Source organism: Hemibagrus wyckioides, linkage group LG19 (assembly GCF_019097595.1).
Source record: "Hemibagrus wyckioides isolate EC202008001 linkage group LG19, SWU_Hwy_1.0, whole genome shotgun sequence".
Lineage (NCBI taxonomy): Eukaryota > Metazoa > Chordata > Actinopteri > Siluriformes > Bagridae > Hemibagrus > Hemibagrus wyckioides.
This window is the reverse complement of record NC_080728.1, coordinates 5,938,625-5,956,895: the sequence shown is the minus strand read 5'-3', so window position 1 is coordinate 5,956,895 and position 18,271 is coordinate 5,938,625. Positions and strand designations below refer to the sequence as shown.

Here is an 18,271-nt window from a genome sequence, read left to right as displayed (position 1 = left end):
TTTGAAGCTGCGAATGGTAAAGATATATCCAGCACTAGAACATATCTAAAGGCACAGACTGCTGGAAGTTTAGTGGGGTGGTCTGGAGTGGGCTGTGGTGGGGAGCTTTGTGGAAGCTGTTCCGAGAGGAGCTTTGCCCCTGGCTGAGGTTGCACAATATATTAGGAAGCTTTTGAGCAATAAGAATAACTTCACAATAATCCAGGTCTAATGCAGCTGACGTAATAAGCATCGCTAATATACCGTGTTTAATGTTTTTTACTTAAAGAAATAGGGAAAAGCTGACATATGGGGCTTACATGGAATTGTTAAAAGTCCATGTGCAACCTTTTGCACGCCCCTTCTCCACCCATTCATACGACACATTGCTATTGGGCCAAGCTTCGTGCTGGTGTGTTTAGCTAGTGCGTTGCCCATGTTCGCTTCTATGGACACACACACACACACACACACACACACAAAGACAGGCACGCGCGCCACACGCCGCCCCTCCACGCTGCAGACGTCAGTGTCGCCCTCTGGAAAGAGAGGCGTCCAAACAGTGCGTAAAGCGCGCATTCTTGCAACATTGGCAAGGTCACTGAATGAGGAAGGGACACAGGACGGACCCGGTGATTAACAATTCCCAAGGTAAACAGACATTTCTTTTTGAAAAGCTTGCTAATGGGTCTCGCTGTGGCTTTATTAGCACCCCATGATACTTTGTTTCAAGAAATAAAACCGGATGATGCTCCCGTCTTTCGAGGTGTGTAAACAAGGCACACAAAAGACATATGTTTGTGTTTACATCGCCTTGTTTTGAGCCTTTAAGTTTACTAATCATTGGTTACATGTAGTCTTTTAAGTGACGAGCATGCCAACTGGTTTCATCCGGTTTATATAAGCACCGGTCGCGCGCTGTACAAAGATGCGGAGAAGCACCGGACTGTTGCATCATTCTCATCCACCCAATCACCTTTGCGCTTTTCTTCCACGTGCGCCTTGCATATTTCATTATTTAACCCACTGACTGCTCTTCGTCTGCTGGTGATGCGCTCTGTGTGTGTGTGTGTGTGTGTGTGTGTGTCCGCGCGCTAGGGTGTGTGCGCGCGCGCGTGCGTGCTATAAATATCAGGGATTTGGTAGATAAGAGAGTCATTGGCAGGAGGAGAGAGGATGTTCTATGTAGGTCAGCTGGACTTAATACTTGTGTGTGTGTCATGTGAGTGTGAGTGAGTGCACACTGTGACATATGGCAATATATTCACACACTTAAGTAAATATTTTAATGAATGTTGTCATTATCTGATCTTGTGAGATCAGAATCATTATGTGAGGCCAGCAATTGGACATTATGTGAGGTCAGCATTTGTGGAATGGTAGAAGAGACAAATGGGTCCTTAATTATTGAACAGCTTTCTTACTGTATAGTCCTGCTGGTGAAGATGATCAGGTGATGATGGAGTCAGGTGGATGTACAGAGTGTGATATACATGAAACCCTAGTCAAATAGAGCAGGATTGATTACTTTCAGTTTTCTTTCTCAACCATTTTTTAAATTGATTTGTACACTATTGATGGAGAATGTTTCAAAGAGTTTATTTTGCAGGTGGAGCATAAACAATGTTTACGGCTAAGTTGGTGCAATTTGTGTGACCAAGAAAGGCAAATATAGTGGGAAGGAATTGACTTAGTCTCATTGTGTCCAACCTTTTTAAAGTTTGTTCCTGTTCATTAACCTTTGGTCATGCTATTAAAAAAGAAACAAACATGCTTGTTTATGTATACTAGTGCCCCAGTTGTTGAATAATAATATTAGACTATTACCTTCACAGAAGTATATAGAATACGCATCAGTTCTTTAGTGGTTATAGAATAAAATATGAAAAAAAAAATTACAATACAATACAATACAAGTGTCTGGGTGGGTTTCCTCGGGGTTCACCCGGGTTCCTCTGGAATCTGTGTCTGCATGTACCCTGTGATGGACTGTTCTGATGGCTTTATTCCAGCCTCAAGCTCAGTGGTCATGGTTTCAATTCCTCTGGGAATGTCAAATTGTTGCTCAGACCAGGACTTGAAATATTAAGTTACATGTTAACTTGATTTGCTGAAATGGTATCAGTTTTTTGAGGGAGGGTTTCTACAATAAGTCCAAAATTACATTTAAATTTATTCATTTAGAAGATGCTTTTATACGAAGAGACAAACAAATGGAAAAAAGGGGAAAGCAATATATCAGGCAGAGTACAACACTTGTAGTGTACAATATGGGAGTTCTAGCGGAGGGAAGCTCACAGAGTAGAGGTGTAAGAGCTAGTACAAATGCTTTTTTTATTGTGGTGACAAGTTCAGGGTTAGTTAATTGTTCATGGAATAGATTTATTAAAGATAATGACAGATTCTGAGGGACACTGAGTACTGAGGGACACTGAGTATGAAGCATGCAGTAGTCTAGTCTGAAACAGGTAGATTAAAAACATTAAGAAGACCTGCTCAGATAATCATATCATGACCATTTATTATGATAAGAGAAAATAATATAAATAGATAATATCTGATGCATGTAAAAATCCACCAGATCTGGATCCTAGGTCAATTCACATAGTATTTACCCTTGTGATGTGACTTGTCATAAATTACTTGAGGATTGTGGTGACATTAGGATCAGTCACATGCTGGCTAAACACTTAACACATTGCTTTTCAAAGAATTTATAACAGAAAAGGCATGCTTGATCAGCCAATGGTCAGACAGATCACCTTTCTAACCGTGTGACATTTGTAGGTTGAGTAAACGCTACAGCTGTACAGAGACAATAGTTTACTTTAATCTCAGTAGCAGAAATAGCTTCATGGTGATTTTTTTGCATGATCATGGCAGTGTATTTGAGATTGACATGTTTATTGTTTGTTTTGATGTCATTACATTTGCATACTGACATTATGCTAATGCCACAGAATAAATACAGATAATGTCACAGGTACTAAATAACAGTCAAAGACCTGGAAATGGTTAGTGATATGCTAATTACCATAAAGAAAAAGCCCTGCTCGTGATCTGAAGTGTTCCAGGTCTTAATGGTGTTCATATCAAGCCTCTCTTTAAATTGGAAACATGAAGGGCTTCAACGCTTCCTGTGAAACCCTCATCACTCAGTTATTCAAGCACAGCGGTGAGTGATATTAAGCAGCCATTGTTGGGACCCAGCATGGCATTTCTGACCTACAGAGAGAAAAGTGTGAAGTCGGGGTTAATATTAAAACCACAGCAAACAATCAGCCAATTTGTAAAGTCATACCTTCACTGCTCAAGGTTATCACTGATGTAAAGGAAAACAAAAGGCAAAAAAAAAAAAAAACCCTACACAGTTATGTATTTCTTGGTGGTTATATTACAAACACCTGAGGGTAACTGATCAAAATTGTGGAAGCTTAGAATACCCTACTGACATGACCTATTAAAACTACAGACTTTCTTGAATGTAATTTTTAGTAAATTCTCCTGGTAGCCTTAGTGGATGATGCCCTGGGTTGTGGAATGGGGTTCAAGCCTCAACATCACTAAGCTGCCACTGTTGAGCAACTGAGCAAAGCCCTTAACCCTCTCTGCTCCAGGGTGCTGTATCATGGCTGACCCTGTGCTCTGACCCCAACTTCTAAAGTTGGGATATGCGAAGTAAGAATTTGACAGTGCTGTAATGTTCATGTGACAATAATAAAAGCTTCTTCTTCAGAAATTATAAAAATCTGGTTACCCCTAACTGTGGAAAAGAGAGAAAATTGTATTTGATTCTCTTCTCTCACTGAAAGACTAGAAGGAAGTTTCAAGTTTGTCATGTGTATAAAGAGTGCTTAAGCATCTATATACAATGAAATTCATATGCTACATTAGTGGACCAAGCTCTAATGCTGACTAAGCAGTGTGCACAGTCACAAAGTGGTAAAATTCACTAAATGTGTATAAGAACTCCTATATAATACATAGGAAATACGATATATACAGTAAATTATAGCTGAAATCTGCTTTTATACCAGGCTTTATTCATATTTACCTCATAAACTACTTTAAGAGCCCTTCTTTAATCACTACGTAGTCTTGATATTATTTCAATAAGACAAAATGAGGAATTATCCTGATTTAATATGGTCCTGAGCTGATAGGCAAGCAAGCACCCCACCTACCTCTACATTTATAACCTAACCTATTTATGGAAAATGACACTAGTGACATGTTATCAAATCACTTTGAGCTGCAGTGTCTCTCCTATGACATCTGAATTAAATTTCACTTGTGCTTTGATTCTTTGCTTAATTATTCAGTGTCTGCTGTTACATCAGTGCAGAAGTAAGTACTGACTAATTGTGTATGTTCTGCTCTTTTGACTATATATGGGTGAAATATTTTCATGCAGTTTTATGAAAGTGTTTTTTATACTCTCTTAAAAAAGACGAGTCAAATATGAATATGATGATATGAAATTTTTTTTTATGTCATATTGGACTGTTTCCCAGAATTTAGCCACAGTGACATCTGGCAGGTTTTCCCAGATCCACACACATATATCCTGGGGTTGTAATCTGCTGCTTAAGAGCTTAAAATATTGAAAATATAGTATATGTGTTAGATTGTTGGTTTTAATTATCCAGGTATTAGAATCACAGTTGGGAGTCAAAAATTTTGAGCTCTCTGCGAAAGAAGACTTGCTTCATAAATGTAGTAAATTCTAAGAAATTCTAAAATCTAAGAAAGAAAATAATAATGAAATCACAAGACTAATAAGATGCGAGATTGGCTTTAGTTTAGTTAATAAAAGTTAAAAGTTTAGTTATTTTTCTTCCACATTTTGATATATTTGTGACTAAACACATTGCTCTCCTTATATATCTTTTATCCTCGAAAGCTTTCTGTGATCCGATTTTTATCCAGTGTGAAGTGGGCAGATTTTTTGACAGCTCACAAGAAACAGCATGAGAGCTTTTACAAGATTTTACATGCTTTAATCGATTAGAATTTCAATATAATTTGTCATTAAGGGATGCAAACGTTTGTGCTTGAAAAGTAGTAAAACCTTCCCTTTCTCAACGCCAAATCTTAATGTGAGATGTAATCGGGTTGGTAATCTGGCAACCCTATTCCATGATACTTAGTGCTTCAGAGTGCCTTGCTACTGACAGAAAATGCACCTGCTCTGTTGAAACTACTCAAAATAAGCTGCTAGACAATATGCCAGATGACAGCCTGATACAGAGTTATTCTAATAATTAAACAGATTCTTTCCTGTATGGGTGAAAATGACACGATGCATGACACAATGTGCAATTCAAATGGAAATTAGTGTTATTATACCACTCGCTGGTCTAATCTAGTTGCACTTTTTGAGCACAAGATGTCTGAATATGTACATTCTACAGAGTTCTAATAGATAACACGCTGGTCACGTGATCACATTGTTCATGGGCAGCCTGCAAGATTACCAGGAATCATCTGCACTTGTTCAGTGAACGACACACTGTGCTTCTGAGATCTACAGAAAGAGGCTTCTGAAGTCGGGCATTTTAGTTGACTTTGGAGCTCTATTTCCAGTTAAAATGTTGCCTCAGGTGCTGCTCCAGAGCTGATTATGTTTAAGTCAGTCATTTTCTCTAGGAGAAGTGCCAGTATCATGCAATGGAATCATAAATGGGGTGTACTGTTACACCCCTATTTCATATAGCATAAGTCAAGTGTGCTAGCATCAGTACTTAATTCTCATAATTAAATGCTGCCCATCCCTACCAAAACCTATGGTCATATCCATTTACAGTATTTGGCAAACACCCTTATCCCGTGCAACTTATAATTTCTCTTATTTTATACAACTGAGGGTTAAAGACCTTGCTCAGAGGCCCAGCAGTGGCAGCTTGGTGTACCTGGGATTTGAACACCTTAACCACTAATCTACTGTACCACATCCCACCCCTGGAAAATTCCTTAAAATGCTAATGTTTATAGGTATGTTTTCAATCATGATACAGGAAGCCCACCTATCCAGTCAGTGGCTGTTCAACAACCTTGGTGCAGAGCCTGCATAGGCATGGTCACTCTTATCCATAAACTGACACTGTGAAAGTTAAACAAACAGGATCCAATGTTAAAAATGTTAACATTAGACCTGGAATGTTTGTGTTCACACTATCTCGAGTGTATAGGTGTATGAACAAGATCGTAATCTTTAATTAGTAAGCTTTAAACTCTTTGGAAATCTCTCGAAGGACGCATAATTTTAGAGACCAAAGTATTACCTGGGCTTTATTAGTAATGTGTGAAGTTTCCATAAAAAATGTATGCGCGCTATCCGCTAAGTGGGTGCCGAGCTATTTCAAGTTGACCTTGATCGATTATAGCTACTATATACATGCGCAAAAGAGGAATGGAGAGATAGAGTGTATATTTATATTTCATACAGCCTCTCAGTCACACATTATACACAATAGCTAATTAGTTGTTTGTTTTCTTTAATGCTTCCTGTATACTCACAGTTATGAGCACACTTTTCTTCTGATCACAGGTTATTGTTATTATTATTCTGCTATGTACTTATGTAATGCTTCCTCGTGTAATTAATCTGTCAAGATTAATAACTCTCTTAACTCCCGAAACTTTCTTATTGTTTAATCTTTAGGTGTGAATTATTTCTTCAGTTGAGAGGATCAGTTTACAAGAGCAGCCACATGAGCTTTGTTTAACACACGGCAATGACTCCTAGTTGTGTGTGTGTGGTAATAAAATTGTCCCAGGTAGTCAGCCATAGAGACTGGGCTTATTGGTCACATCATATAATAATTGTCCAGTGGGTGCTTAGAGACAGGGCATGTTTATTTCTGTATCTGTTTGAGGTACAGGTACAGAGCCAGTTGGCATTTCATGTAGTAGGTGAGGACTTTCCAATCGTCCTTCATGCAACAGTTAATGGTGTTAAATGTGACCCTCTGTTTTTCTGTATTTGGGCTATTTACAATTTAAACAGAGAAAGATGTATCACTGTTATGAATTAGAAATTATTCATTTACAAGTATGTATTAAATCCTAGATATTCTGAAATGCAAAAAATAGCATTCCAATTTATCTAGTCAAATATATCTAGTATTTCCTATTAGACAATTACAACAATCCAAATGTAAGACTGATAAAACCTATTTCTAGACATTGGTACTAATTCCAGGCTTGAAATAATCTTGTTATATTGGGAGATAATAATTTATTTTCAGAAAGAAGCAAAAATATCAAGAAAATATAAAGTTGAAATTGAGTAAATATGTCTGGAAAATTGGTTTAACAGTCTTATATTTGGTTCACTGTAATCTTATAATTAGAAATACTAATTACTCTGAATGTATTACAAGAGTTTCCGTTGCTATGATGTATTTCTTTTCACAGTGTGGAAATGATAATGATGTGAACTTTATAGCGACTATAAATTTTTGCATATATTGTAAAAATTTTGGAGAGCCAAGAGAGAGATACACAAGATAAGATGAGGTTGGACACTGATATCGGATGAGAAGATCTGGAGTTCTTCCACTCCAACCTTAACACACCATGTCTTCATGGAGCTCAGGGGCTTTGTGCACAGGGGCATTATGATGTTGGAACAGGGTTTGAGTCTCTTAGTTCCAGTTCAGGGAAATTTTCCGAATTTGTGGTTCTTCCCCAAACATTTTAGTAAGAACCTTATATGGATGTGATGGTCAGGGTTGCACATACTTTAGGCCATATTGTGTACCACTCTATTACATCATTGTGTACCATGTATAATGAGAATATTGGAATTTATGGCACAAATACAAAATACAACAGCTTACACAAGCCTTATTCAAGAGTGTATAGGTGTAAGCAACATGTATTGTGTTTCTGTGTTTGTGTGTGTGTGTGTGTGTGTGTGTGTTTGAGTCTTTGGTGGTGCAGCATACTGTATATTCATGCTATGACACACAAGAGAAGGTGTTTGATATGCAAACAAATTTCCAAGAGCTCTGATCTGCAAGAGTAAATAAATGATCATCCGGCTGTGGGTTTTATCAGGCGGATTAGCGTTCCAGTTCCCTGTGAAATGTAAACAGTGAGTAACATTACATCAGAAAACCTTCCGCATCAAATATCTTCCACGTGTACTTCAACCTTTTAGATGTTGTGTAATATTTGACACCTCTTTCTTCCCTCTGTATTCACAAAGTATGAAATATTGTGTCTCTTCAGGACCGTAATGTAACATAATGAATACAAGATGCTAACGTAAGACAAGAAGGCAGAATACAGGGTGGTGTTTATGGGAACTATACTGTAGACCTACATCTTTTACATAGTCCGGAGAGAATGCAGGGGTTTCTGTATTGTAGTTTTCAAATGATGTTGTGTGTCCCATTTCTCTTCATATTCCTTATTATTTTGCATTAAAATTATCAACTCATACAAATACACACACACACACAAATATATATACACACACACTAACTGTTGGCCAGTTTTTTGTTGTTTAGGCAGCTTTAATTGCAGGCTGCTATTTAAGAAGAACCATGCTGTAATCATAGTCTTTTGTATTTTTAGTCATTTTGCGAACCACATATAACTGGACAATTGACTGTTCACACTCTTGTCACGTTTATGTTGAATTGTAAGCTTTGTCCATGAATAAAGCTAATAATCTAAGAATATTTTAACATCATAGTCCATATCCTGGCATTAGAGTACAAAGTAAAAACTGCAAAGACTGCTATGTTTGAAGACAAAGAAGTCCATCTGTTAAAATGCGTCTCTTTGTTCTTCTCTATCATACAGGAAAAGACCAGGGTTTACAATGCCACCCCCTGCTGGAGCTCAAGCTGTGCCCCCTCCGGATGGAGGCTGGGGCTGGGCTGTGGTGTGTGGAGCCTTCATCTCCATCGGCTTCTCCTACGCTTTCCCCAAGGCCACTACTGTTTTCTTCAAGGACATTCAGAGAATTTTTGACGCATCATATAGCCAAGTTGCCTGGATCTCCTCCATCATGCTGGCTGTCATGTATGCTGGAGGTAAAAAAGAGGGAAAGGGGGGAAAATGAAAGGAATTCTGAGAACAAGCTTGTCCATGCAGGTTTCCATTTCGTCCTAAAGTCAGAATTTTTTTTAATGGGCTGAAGCCTAAAGCAGTTTGTATATCACTTTTTTGAAGTCCAATGATTTAGAGTAAAGAGAAATAATTTAATTGGACCAACTTTCCACCTTTGAATATCTTTTTGAGAACATTAATAACTTCTGTGTGTCCTTAAGGGCCAATTTTTACTGGGTTCTCGCAAAGGATTGCCTCACTGGTGATCATCTACCAGCACTGATGTAATCTGAAACTCCTATATAAGTTTAGTATATTAAATATATATTGATGAAGTTTATTAGTAATTGGACAGTGGTGTGATGTTTGTTGTCTCAGCTTGGTAGTACAGTGTGGTGGATTCAGCGTATTCAGGTCCATGCTTGTCCAGAAAGTAAAGCAAGAGTTTTAATGAAAGCATCATTAGTTTCCACAGCACACGTGTACCATGAGTGGCAGGGGAACGTTGCAGGACATAAGGGGTGAAGAACCTTACTTAGTTACGAAGAGAAGAAACTATACAGGAGCAGTTCAACAAAACAGTTTGATTGGACAGTAATATGATATGATGTTTGTTGTTTCAGCCTGTTAGTAAAGGTTAAAACGTGGCTAGGTGATTGGGTTTCCCATCTTTTGAGTATCTGAGCCTGATGTTCTTGTCAGAAATAAGCACAATGCACACATTTGAATGAAGAATGGTGAAAAAGGTGAAAAATAGTTCTTTAGGACTTATATAGCAATGGTATAAGCATATGCCTTCATACAATATGTACTTTATACCTCATTTACTTCTGAGTAACTATTATTATTTTTTTCCTGCTGTCTATATTACTTACTGTATATTTATTCAACTTTTTTCTTTAATAGTTACAGCAGGATGTAGTAGGATTGGCAGACATTGGATGTACTTTTGTGTTGGTTTAAAAACCTGACCAAACCTTGAACTTTATCAAGCTTTACTTTAAATTCTTTGAGTTATATAATGCCATAGGATATCTAAGTCTAAAAAGTGTAGAATCTAAAAGAAATCAAAATATCCTAAGATTAGAATTCTCTTCAAATCTGTTTCTTTATTTAAAGCGTAGCTCTCACATTTTGCTATTCTGTGTATATTTCTAATTTCATATTTTTCATCTATAAACAAAGTTATACTGTATTAAGATAAAAAAGTCTCAGTTTCATTAGTTGCATATTAATAATCGAGAGTTTTATGCCAGAGAGAGAGAGAGAGGGAGAAGATGACATTGTTGTGCATCACCAGGCAACAGGCTTTACCTAATGCTTTAAATATGCCAGTGCATCAACGTGCAATGAGGCGTGTAATGCAGATACGCTAGTCTTGGCTTTCGACTATGCATTTCAAAGAGCGCAGGTTGAGTGGGCTGTTGTCTCACATGCACTGACTTGTTACCTGTTTCCTCAGTGCCATAATGAACGCATCAAGGTGTGACGCTCTTCACTGACCTCCTGCTACCGAAGGCAGTTACTCAAGTAACCACTACAGAGATAGGCTGTTCCTGTAGTATCTAGTGTCACTCTGGCTGTGAACGTCAGTCTAGAATTACTGTCACTCTTCAGAAAATAAAACAGGCAAAAAAAAAAGTACTCAGCTGAAAAAAAAATAGTAGGAATAGAACATGACAAAAACCAAGAAATACACTTATGGTCAGTACTCTGAATTCATAAGTAATTTTATATCAAATTGTGGATTATATGAATCTTAGTTAATATTTAGTGATAATTCTACTAAGGAGGCTTTCACACTGGAGTTTAGTCTGCATGATTTACATAAAACAACTGGTAATGTGAAAGCTGTCTGTGTTGCACTTGTTCAGGAAGTAAAGCAACCTGCGCATGTGTTTTCAGTATATGTCATAAGTAGCAGGGGAAAGTTTTGGGACACAGAAGAGTTGAGATGCCTTACTGCACATAACAGCACTAAAATAATAAAATGAAGTGAAAATAAAAGTGATGAGGTAAGGTAACCAAATGCATTGGGGTTCAGTAGAATCAAGTGGTAGTGCTGGAATATAAACACTTCAGGCCACAGCAAAACGTGTAAAAAAACGTGTAAAAAAAAAAAAAAAAAAACACGCAAATATCACTAGCATCAGTATCAGCATTTTAACTTTAAATGCTCCATTAACTTTAGGTGAGGATGCCAGCTATCAAAGACAAGGAAGCTTGTGGTAGACATGTGTAGTAGGATGTATCGTAGTAAGTTTAGGCCTCCCAGGATCCCAGGAATGGAGAAGTTTTTGGCTCACAGCACTGCTTCTGTTTTTAACATTTTGTTTCTTTTGTTTCTTAAACCATGCGCATGCTGGTTTGATAGTTGTGAACAATCAAGACACAGGATATGAATATAAATTCATATCCTGTGTCTTGATTGTTCACAACTATTTTTAGCTCCTGTTCAAGCTCTGATGTTTCAGTGATTCATAATTTCCTGAGGAGTGTTCCTTTGGGCTTTTGCCTATGTTTTGGTTTTGTTTAGAATATATTGAGCCTGACAGCCTATATTTTGACTCCCACCTATATTGAGTACTACGATTACCAGACTGTTCTCATAATACTAAATACCATGCTGATCTTATATTTTTACATCCTGCCTATAAATCCCTTCACAAGTTACAATAACATACACCTTCCATCTTTTTAGTGCAGGGATTTAGTGACTTATGCAGAATTTATCACCAGCCAGTTATCTTTAGGAGCTGGCAGTGAGCACTAGATCCATTACTGCATTTATCAAACTCTTGAGAACGAAGAACTGTGACATTATAAGCCTTTGAAAGCAGGGATCACTTGAGGCGCTGAGTGTCCCAGCTGCACAGTAAACTCTTGCCCTCATTGAGTCCCATTGAAAATCTCTAGCTGCCGGATATGCTAATAAGGAGGTCCTGATAGGTGAAATATATGTGGGGCAAATTAAGTAAAGCAGCAGACCATCTAACCTGATTTCTAATAGCACATTTTCCTGAAGAGGTATTAACAAGTCTCAAGACACCCCTCGGGGCAGTAGCACTTTTTTATTATTATCCTACCTTGTTCACTTTGAAATGTATTCGACAGAAATTGTGTGGGTAACTATACAGAAGATACTCTCATACCTTGGACAGTTCAGCTTTATGATATTTCAATTAGAAAGTTTATGGTATTTTGTATTTATTCAGTTTCATTACTAATTTTAAATCAAATTTTGTACCACAGCATTCTTCATACAATGACGTGAAAGTAATATATGGTGAAATTCACTCCCAACTCTAATTATTATTGGATTTAATTACAATTTATATACAAGTTATATCTGTTTCAGGAGATGGAGGACCATCACCATCGTTAGGGGCTAATGAGCTAATGTCACGACCACTGCATGCTGTTTTGTAATTCATATTCTTAAATGCACCGTTAACGGATTTGACAAAAACAAGCACAAGTCTATATTCCCTTCTTAATTATTCCGTCCTCTGTTTCAGGCCCTATAAGCAGTATCCTTGTAAACACATATGGCAGCCGTCCAGTAATGATAGCGGGTGGATTCCTGTGCTCCATCAGCATGATTGCTGCGTCATTCTGCAACAGTGTCATGCAGCTGTACATCTGCATTGGAATGATTGGGGGTGAGTGGATACAAATTACATACAGTCATTATCAAGCAAAATACATTAGATTATACATATATTATTATTTTTTTATCATTATCATTGCTAGCAACAACAGCAGATGATAACAGAAATGATTATTAAAAATAAGAAACATTTGATGACAAGCCAGGACAATCATAAAAAAGGACAATTAACCCCTATGCTAAACTTAAAAAGTAACGGCTAAATTGAAAGGTTTGTGGAATTCATTTCTGTACTAACTACTCTCAACCTCCCAAAGGTTTTGGTCTTGCCTTCAACCTCCAGCCAGCTTTGACCATGATCGGGAAGTACTTTTACAAAAAGCGTCCCATCGCTAATGGCTTGGCCATGGCAGGTAGCCCTGTGTTTTTAAGCACCCTAGCTCCCTTAAACCAGTACCTCATCAACGCTTTTGGATGGAGAGGCAGCTTCCTTATTCTCGGGGGACTTTTGCTGAACTGCTGCGTGGCCGGATCCCTTATGAGGCCCCTGCCCCAGCCTTTGACAAAGAATGACACCAGAAATGATGAAGAGGTTCCACCTGCTAAGACGTCAAAACTTTCAGCATGGCAGATTGTCAACAAATACCTTGACTTGTCACTCTTCAAGCACAGGGGCTTCCTCATCTACCTGTCAGGAAACGTCATTATGTTTGTGGGCTTCTTCGCCCCTATCGTCTTCCTTTCTCCATATGCCAAAGACAACGGTGTAGATGAGTACTCAGCAGCCTTCCTGCTCTCCATCTTGGCTTTTGTGGACATGTTTGCTCGTCCCTCCATGGGACTGTTGGCCAACACACACTGGGTGCGACCAAAGATCCAGTACTTCTTCAGCTTTGCTGTCCTCTATAATGGCGTGTGCCACATACTGTGCCCACTGGCTCAGACCTACACTGGCATGGTGGTGTATGCAGTGTTCTTTGGGTTTGCATTCGGCATGGTGAGCGCCGTGCTCTTTGAGACACTCATGGACCTGGTAGGACCTCAGAGGTTCTCGAGTGCTGTGGGCCTCACCACTATCGTTGAGTGTTGCCCTGTGCTTATTGGACCACCACTGGCAGGTAAGACATGACAGGCTAATTCGGTTGCTTATCTACCCAACATGAGTATGTCTGTAGTTATCATTAAGACCAGCAACAAACCATATGTAAGTGAAAATTAAGCCTGACTTAGAGGAAATTTGGAAATGTGGAAATTTGACTATCACACCCAAATACACTTGTTGCCCCTTACATCCTGGTCTCTTTTGGGAGAGTTTTCCACTAGATGTTGGAGCGTGTCTGTGGGGATTAGTGATCATTTAGCTATGAGCATTAGTGAGATCAGATACTGGTGTTGTAAGAGTGAGGAGGTCTGGGGTTCAGTCGGTGTTCCAGTTCATCCCAAAGGTGTTCAACATGTGGAGGGAAGGAAACTGTGATGCTACAGCATATTTAAGCAACTTAAGGGACAAAAACACATATGGGTGTGACGACACAGGTGTCCACATACTCTATAGTGTAGTATTGCTTGCTTTTATGTTTTTGTTGAGATAATACACCCCTGTCCTCAAGAGAGTAACACAACTTAAATCATAGTGTAACTGTATAACAAGAATAATATATTTAACTCTTTCTCAGTATTGAGAAATGCCAATACTAAAATTGATATTTTCTATTGATATTCTGTCTGCCTAAAATCAAAATTACTTTTCATGCTTCAAATCGCAGTCCTGACTTATGCACAAAAAAGAATAAATTATAGGAAAAAACCACCACAGGAAAATCTTTAAAAAAATCTAATAAAAGTAAACCCATGCTGACTTTTAGCTGAATACTATTATAAAAGATAACTTAGATATCTTTTTAGATTTTACCCATTTCAACCCCCCCCCCATTTTACCCGTTTCCACACAGAAGGAAAGCAAAGTTTTTATGCTCTGCTTTTTCAATCTGACATGAAACTGTCAGTACACTTAATGGATTATTGAAGACAAGTTAAGGCATTCTTCTTCTTCTTCTTCTTCTTCTTCTTCTTCTTCTTATTATTATTATTATTATTATTATTATTATTATTATTATTATTATAACCTGCCTAATTTGTCATTTTTTGTTACTGTAGGCCAAGGTCAAAATGCTCTAAATGAAGGAATTACCAATTCATTAATCTTAATATCATCATAATGAGATAGAGAACCGCTCAGAATCTAGTAAAGACTAATAGCATCATCACAACAACTTAATCAAGCTGACGAGGATGCTTTTCATTTAATCTATGAGTACTATGTTGTTGTCGTTTTTAAAATACAGTTTTATCCAGAAATGACTATGTATTGTCCAACGCTTTCAGTGCTTTAGCGATAACACTTTAGCGATATTCATCTTCTATCACTGGTGCCTTACAGGGAAACTCGTGGATATCACAAAGAACTACAAGTACATGTACATATGCTGTGGCGCTATAGTCATCTTCGCCAGCATCTGGCTTTTCGTGGGCAACTTCATCAATTACCGTCTGCTGGAGAAAGAACGCAAACAGGAGATGTACAAGCAAGCAGAACTTGAAGAGCCTGACAAGGGACCAGATTGCAAAGGAGATGGACAGGTATCTGAGGAACTCTGTGGGAAACATGTTGTGGAAGATGCTGTGCAGAGAGAAACAAACATTTAAACTTCTTCCAAGTAAGATCTGGGCTACACCCCAGGCATATGTCCACAGCAAAGGCAGAGATTGTCATGCTGGGGTAAAGCAACACACAACTGCCAAAGCAAATGACTGAGTGTGTGATGGGACCAGTAGAGTAGTGTTCAGATAAAGCATTTAGATGGAAGTCGGGACAAAGAAATAGCAGCGTATATGAGAGTTGAACAAAAAAGACTGAGTTAGGCTGCATTAGATACCACAGATAAACATTACCACAATTATAACACTCAGTTTGAAGCCATCAGATTAATGTTTCAGCTCAGGAACTGACCAGAATCTTTCCACGGATGCAGAATTTTCAGAAAACCCAAATAACTCTTGACTTCTGAGCACTTTTGAGTGTTTAGTTATCTAGTCCAAATACCTGACAAGCATTTACCAGCGACACACCTGTGAGCTGCATGCCCATATCTGCTGCACTACAGTCTATAATCTGTGTAATCAATATAACATGACTGAATGTAAATCATTATGCATGTGTTATTAACAAGGGCCTTATAAATCTCCTGACCAAAATGTTGGTAATATAGAACCTAGCCATGTTATATAACCTTTAGTTTTGTGCTGCGGGATATACAGGGAAATGCATCCGGTATTATTTGACGGGGAGTGTTATTTTTTTGAAATACACGTGTACAAAAGTATTTACATGTTAGGTATTGCCTTAAATGTAAATAATACATCCTAAAGCTAGTATATAGAGCTTCCTGTATGATGTGTATACAATGTGGCATTACTAATCAGCTTGTTTATTAACAAATGTATCGTGTCTATTTGTATTTTAGTGTCTCTGACGTTAATTAACATGCTGTATAACTACTGAAGTTGTTATTAATGAATTAATCAGAGCAATGCAAGATGCCAGTTGAATGATATTCAGGATCAATTTTCGGGATCGGTTTTAAAGCCGGACAAAGTACTAGTAGATTTTTAAGTGCTGCGTCTGTTTAATCCCGCACCATAACAATGTATCACGTTTTCTATGCGCCAATATCACACGTATATCGATAACAAGTTATTTCTTTTCTTCGTACTGTTCCTCTCATACGTCTGAGTTAACGCAGACACATTATTCGATCCCTTGGACGTATTATCTTTTGTGTGTGGTTGCCAAGTTGGACTGAGGTAAACACATGTATAAAATAGAACAAAGGGTTAATGTAGGTTTGGTCAGTGTTGAGTTCTGGTATGACGGTGTACCATAATAAGCTAAATACTTTATAAGTTCACTCTTTTCTTATTTTTCTGTAGCTAAAATATGCTAAACTTTGAAAAAATATTCCAGCTTGCTAACGAACAAACATGAGTGAAAAGCATCACAGCGGTATTTATTTATACATAGTTAGAATTTTGATTAAATTCAGTTAACTAAGTGTCGTGCTTTCAATTCTGTTTGAAATATAAATGCTTGCATTGTTCTTACCAACCAAGTCATTTCATATTCACACCGAACTCCATACACTGTAAATTTCACCCAGATAAAACCTTAAAATTAAGTTCTACAGTGAATTTTCCCGTCCAGTCCCATTCCAGTGTATATTTTTTGAGTCAGGGTGATTCGGATTTGACTTTAGATTAAAAAGTCTTGCTATCTTGTGACCTGCTTACCAACTACTCCATATAACATCATCTAGACTCCATGATTTCTTTGCTACAACCTTTGTTCCTTAAATAGCTTTGAATAATCAAATGGTTTTGGATTATTATGATAGAGTGAATAGTCCATGTATGTAGGTTTGTTTGCAAAGATTCACTATTATCTGAATGCTGTATAAGTGTCGGTAACATCAAAGATTTCAGTCAGCGTATAGTAAGTAATTTCTTGCTGATTAATGTAATAATCTACGTTGTGGTTTCTTGTAGCTACAGTTTAACATGTGACTCAGCTTTATCGTGCTTATTTTATTATACTAATTTAGTATTTACTTTTTTTTGAAACATATAGGCAGACACTAGACCACAGATATTGTTTCCTATTATTATTTAGTAATACTCTCTATTTTTGTATGCATAAATATTTATTTTGGGTAGCTTTAGTACTTATAAGTACAATTTGTCATTTAATGATATGAGACTGAAGTGGATAATGTAGCACTTAGCACACAATCTTTCGATTTTTTTTATTATTCCATTCCCCCGTCAGCTTGATTTCCAGCTAAACAAACACCACTGGCCTTATCAAATAAAATAAAATGAATGACAGACAACGGCTTAAATGTTTGATTCATCTGTGATCTTTTATTTAACACATTGTTTGTTTTTATTTACTCAAACTATATATATATATATATATATATATATATATATATTTAGTATGTGTTAACAATTATTTACAGTCTATTGCAATTATTTCTGTAGTGTAATGTCATCTATTTCGAAATACAAGAATTAATGGATATTAATTTTATTATAAGCATTGTCAAAGCTATGCAGCCTTTTTATTCTTTTGAAATGTATTTATATTTTCCTCCATAGTGCCACTGTCATTACAATTATATCAGAATCATTGTTTCAGATTATTTTTTAGCTAGAGCACGATATGTAATTTCAAGCAGCCTTCGAAATAGACTGTGTTTTTACTTGTTTTGAAGAGGATGCAATATTTTCACGGTGTACTTGCCTAATAGAGACAACATACAAATAATTCTACTAATACAATCCTGTCTGTTTTTTCTCTTTTTCCGAACATTAATCTTATTAAACATGCTTTAAAAAAGGCAGTTGTGTCATATTTCTTATGTAATCTTATAGCACATGTTTTAGAAAGAGGAAATGTTAAAGTTACAAAGTTCTAAAGTAACTTAGTAATTTATAAATAGGATTCTACATAGGTTCTATCATTTATTATATGCATGGAATAATTATTTAATTAAAGTC

At 37.2% G+C, this 18,271-nt stretch overlaps 1 protein-coding gene across 1 annotated transcript; it reads left to right on the top strand.

The window, feature by feature from the left end:
• Nucleotides 1–390: 390 nt before the first annotated feature.
• On the top strand, nt 391–17,689 carry zgc:165507 (uncharacterized protein LOC561188 homolog). The gene is made up of 5 exons (XM_058417745.1): nt 391–630; nt 8,797–9,029; nt 12,564–12,707; nt 12,973–13,773; nt 15,096–17,689. The coding sequence occupies exons 2-5, from the start codon at nt 8,816–8,818 to the stop codon at nt 15,359–15,361; spliced, it is 1,425 nt and encodes a 474-aa protein (XP_058273728.1). The 5' UTR covers nt 391–630; nt 8,797–8,815; the 3' UTR covers nt 15,362–17,689.
• The last annotated feature ends 582 nt before the right edge of the window (nt 17,690–18,271 follow it).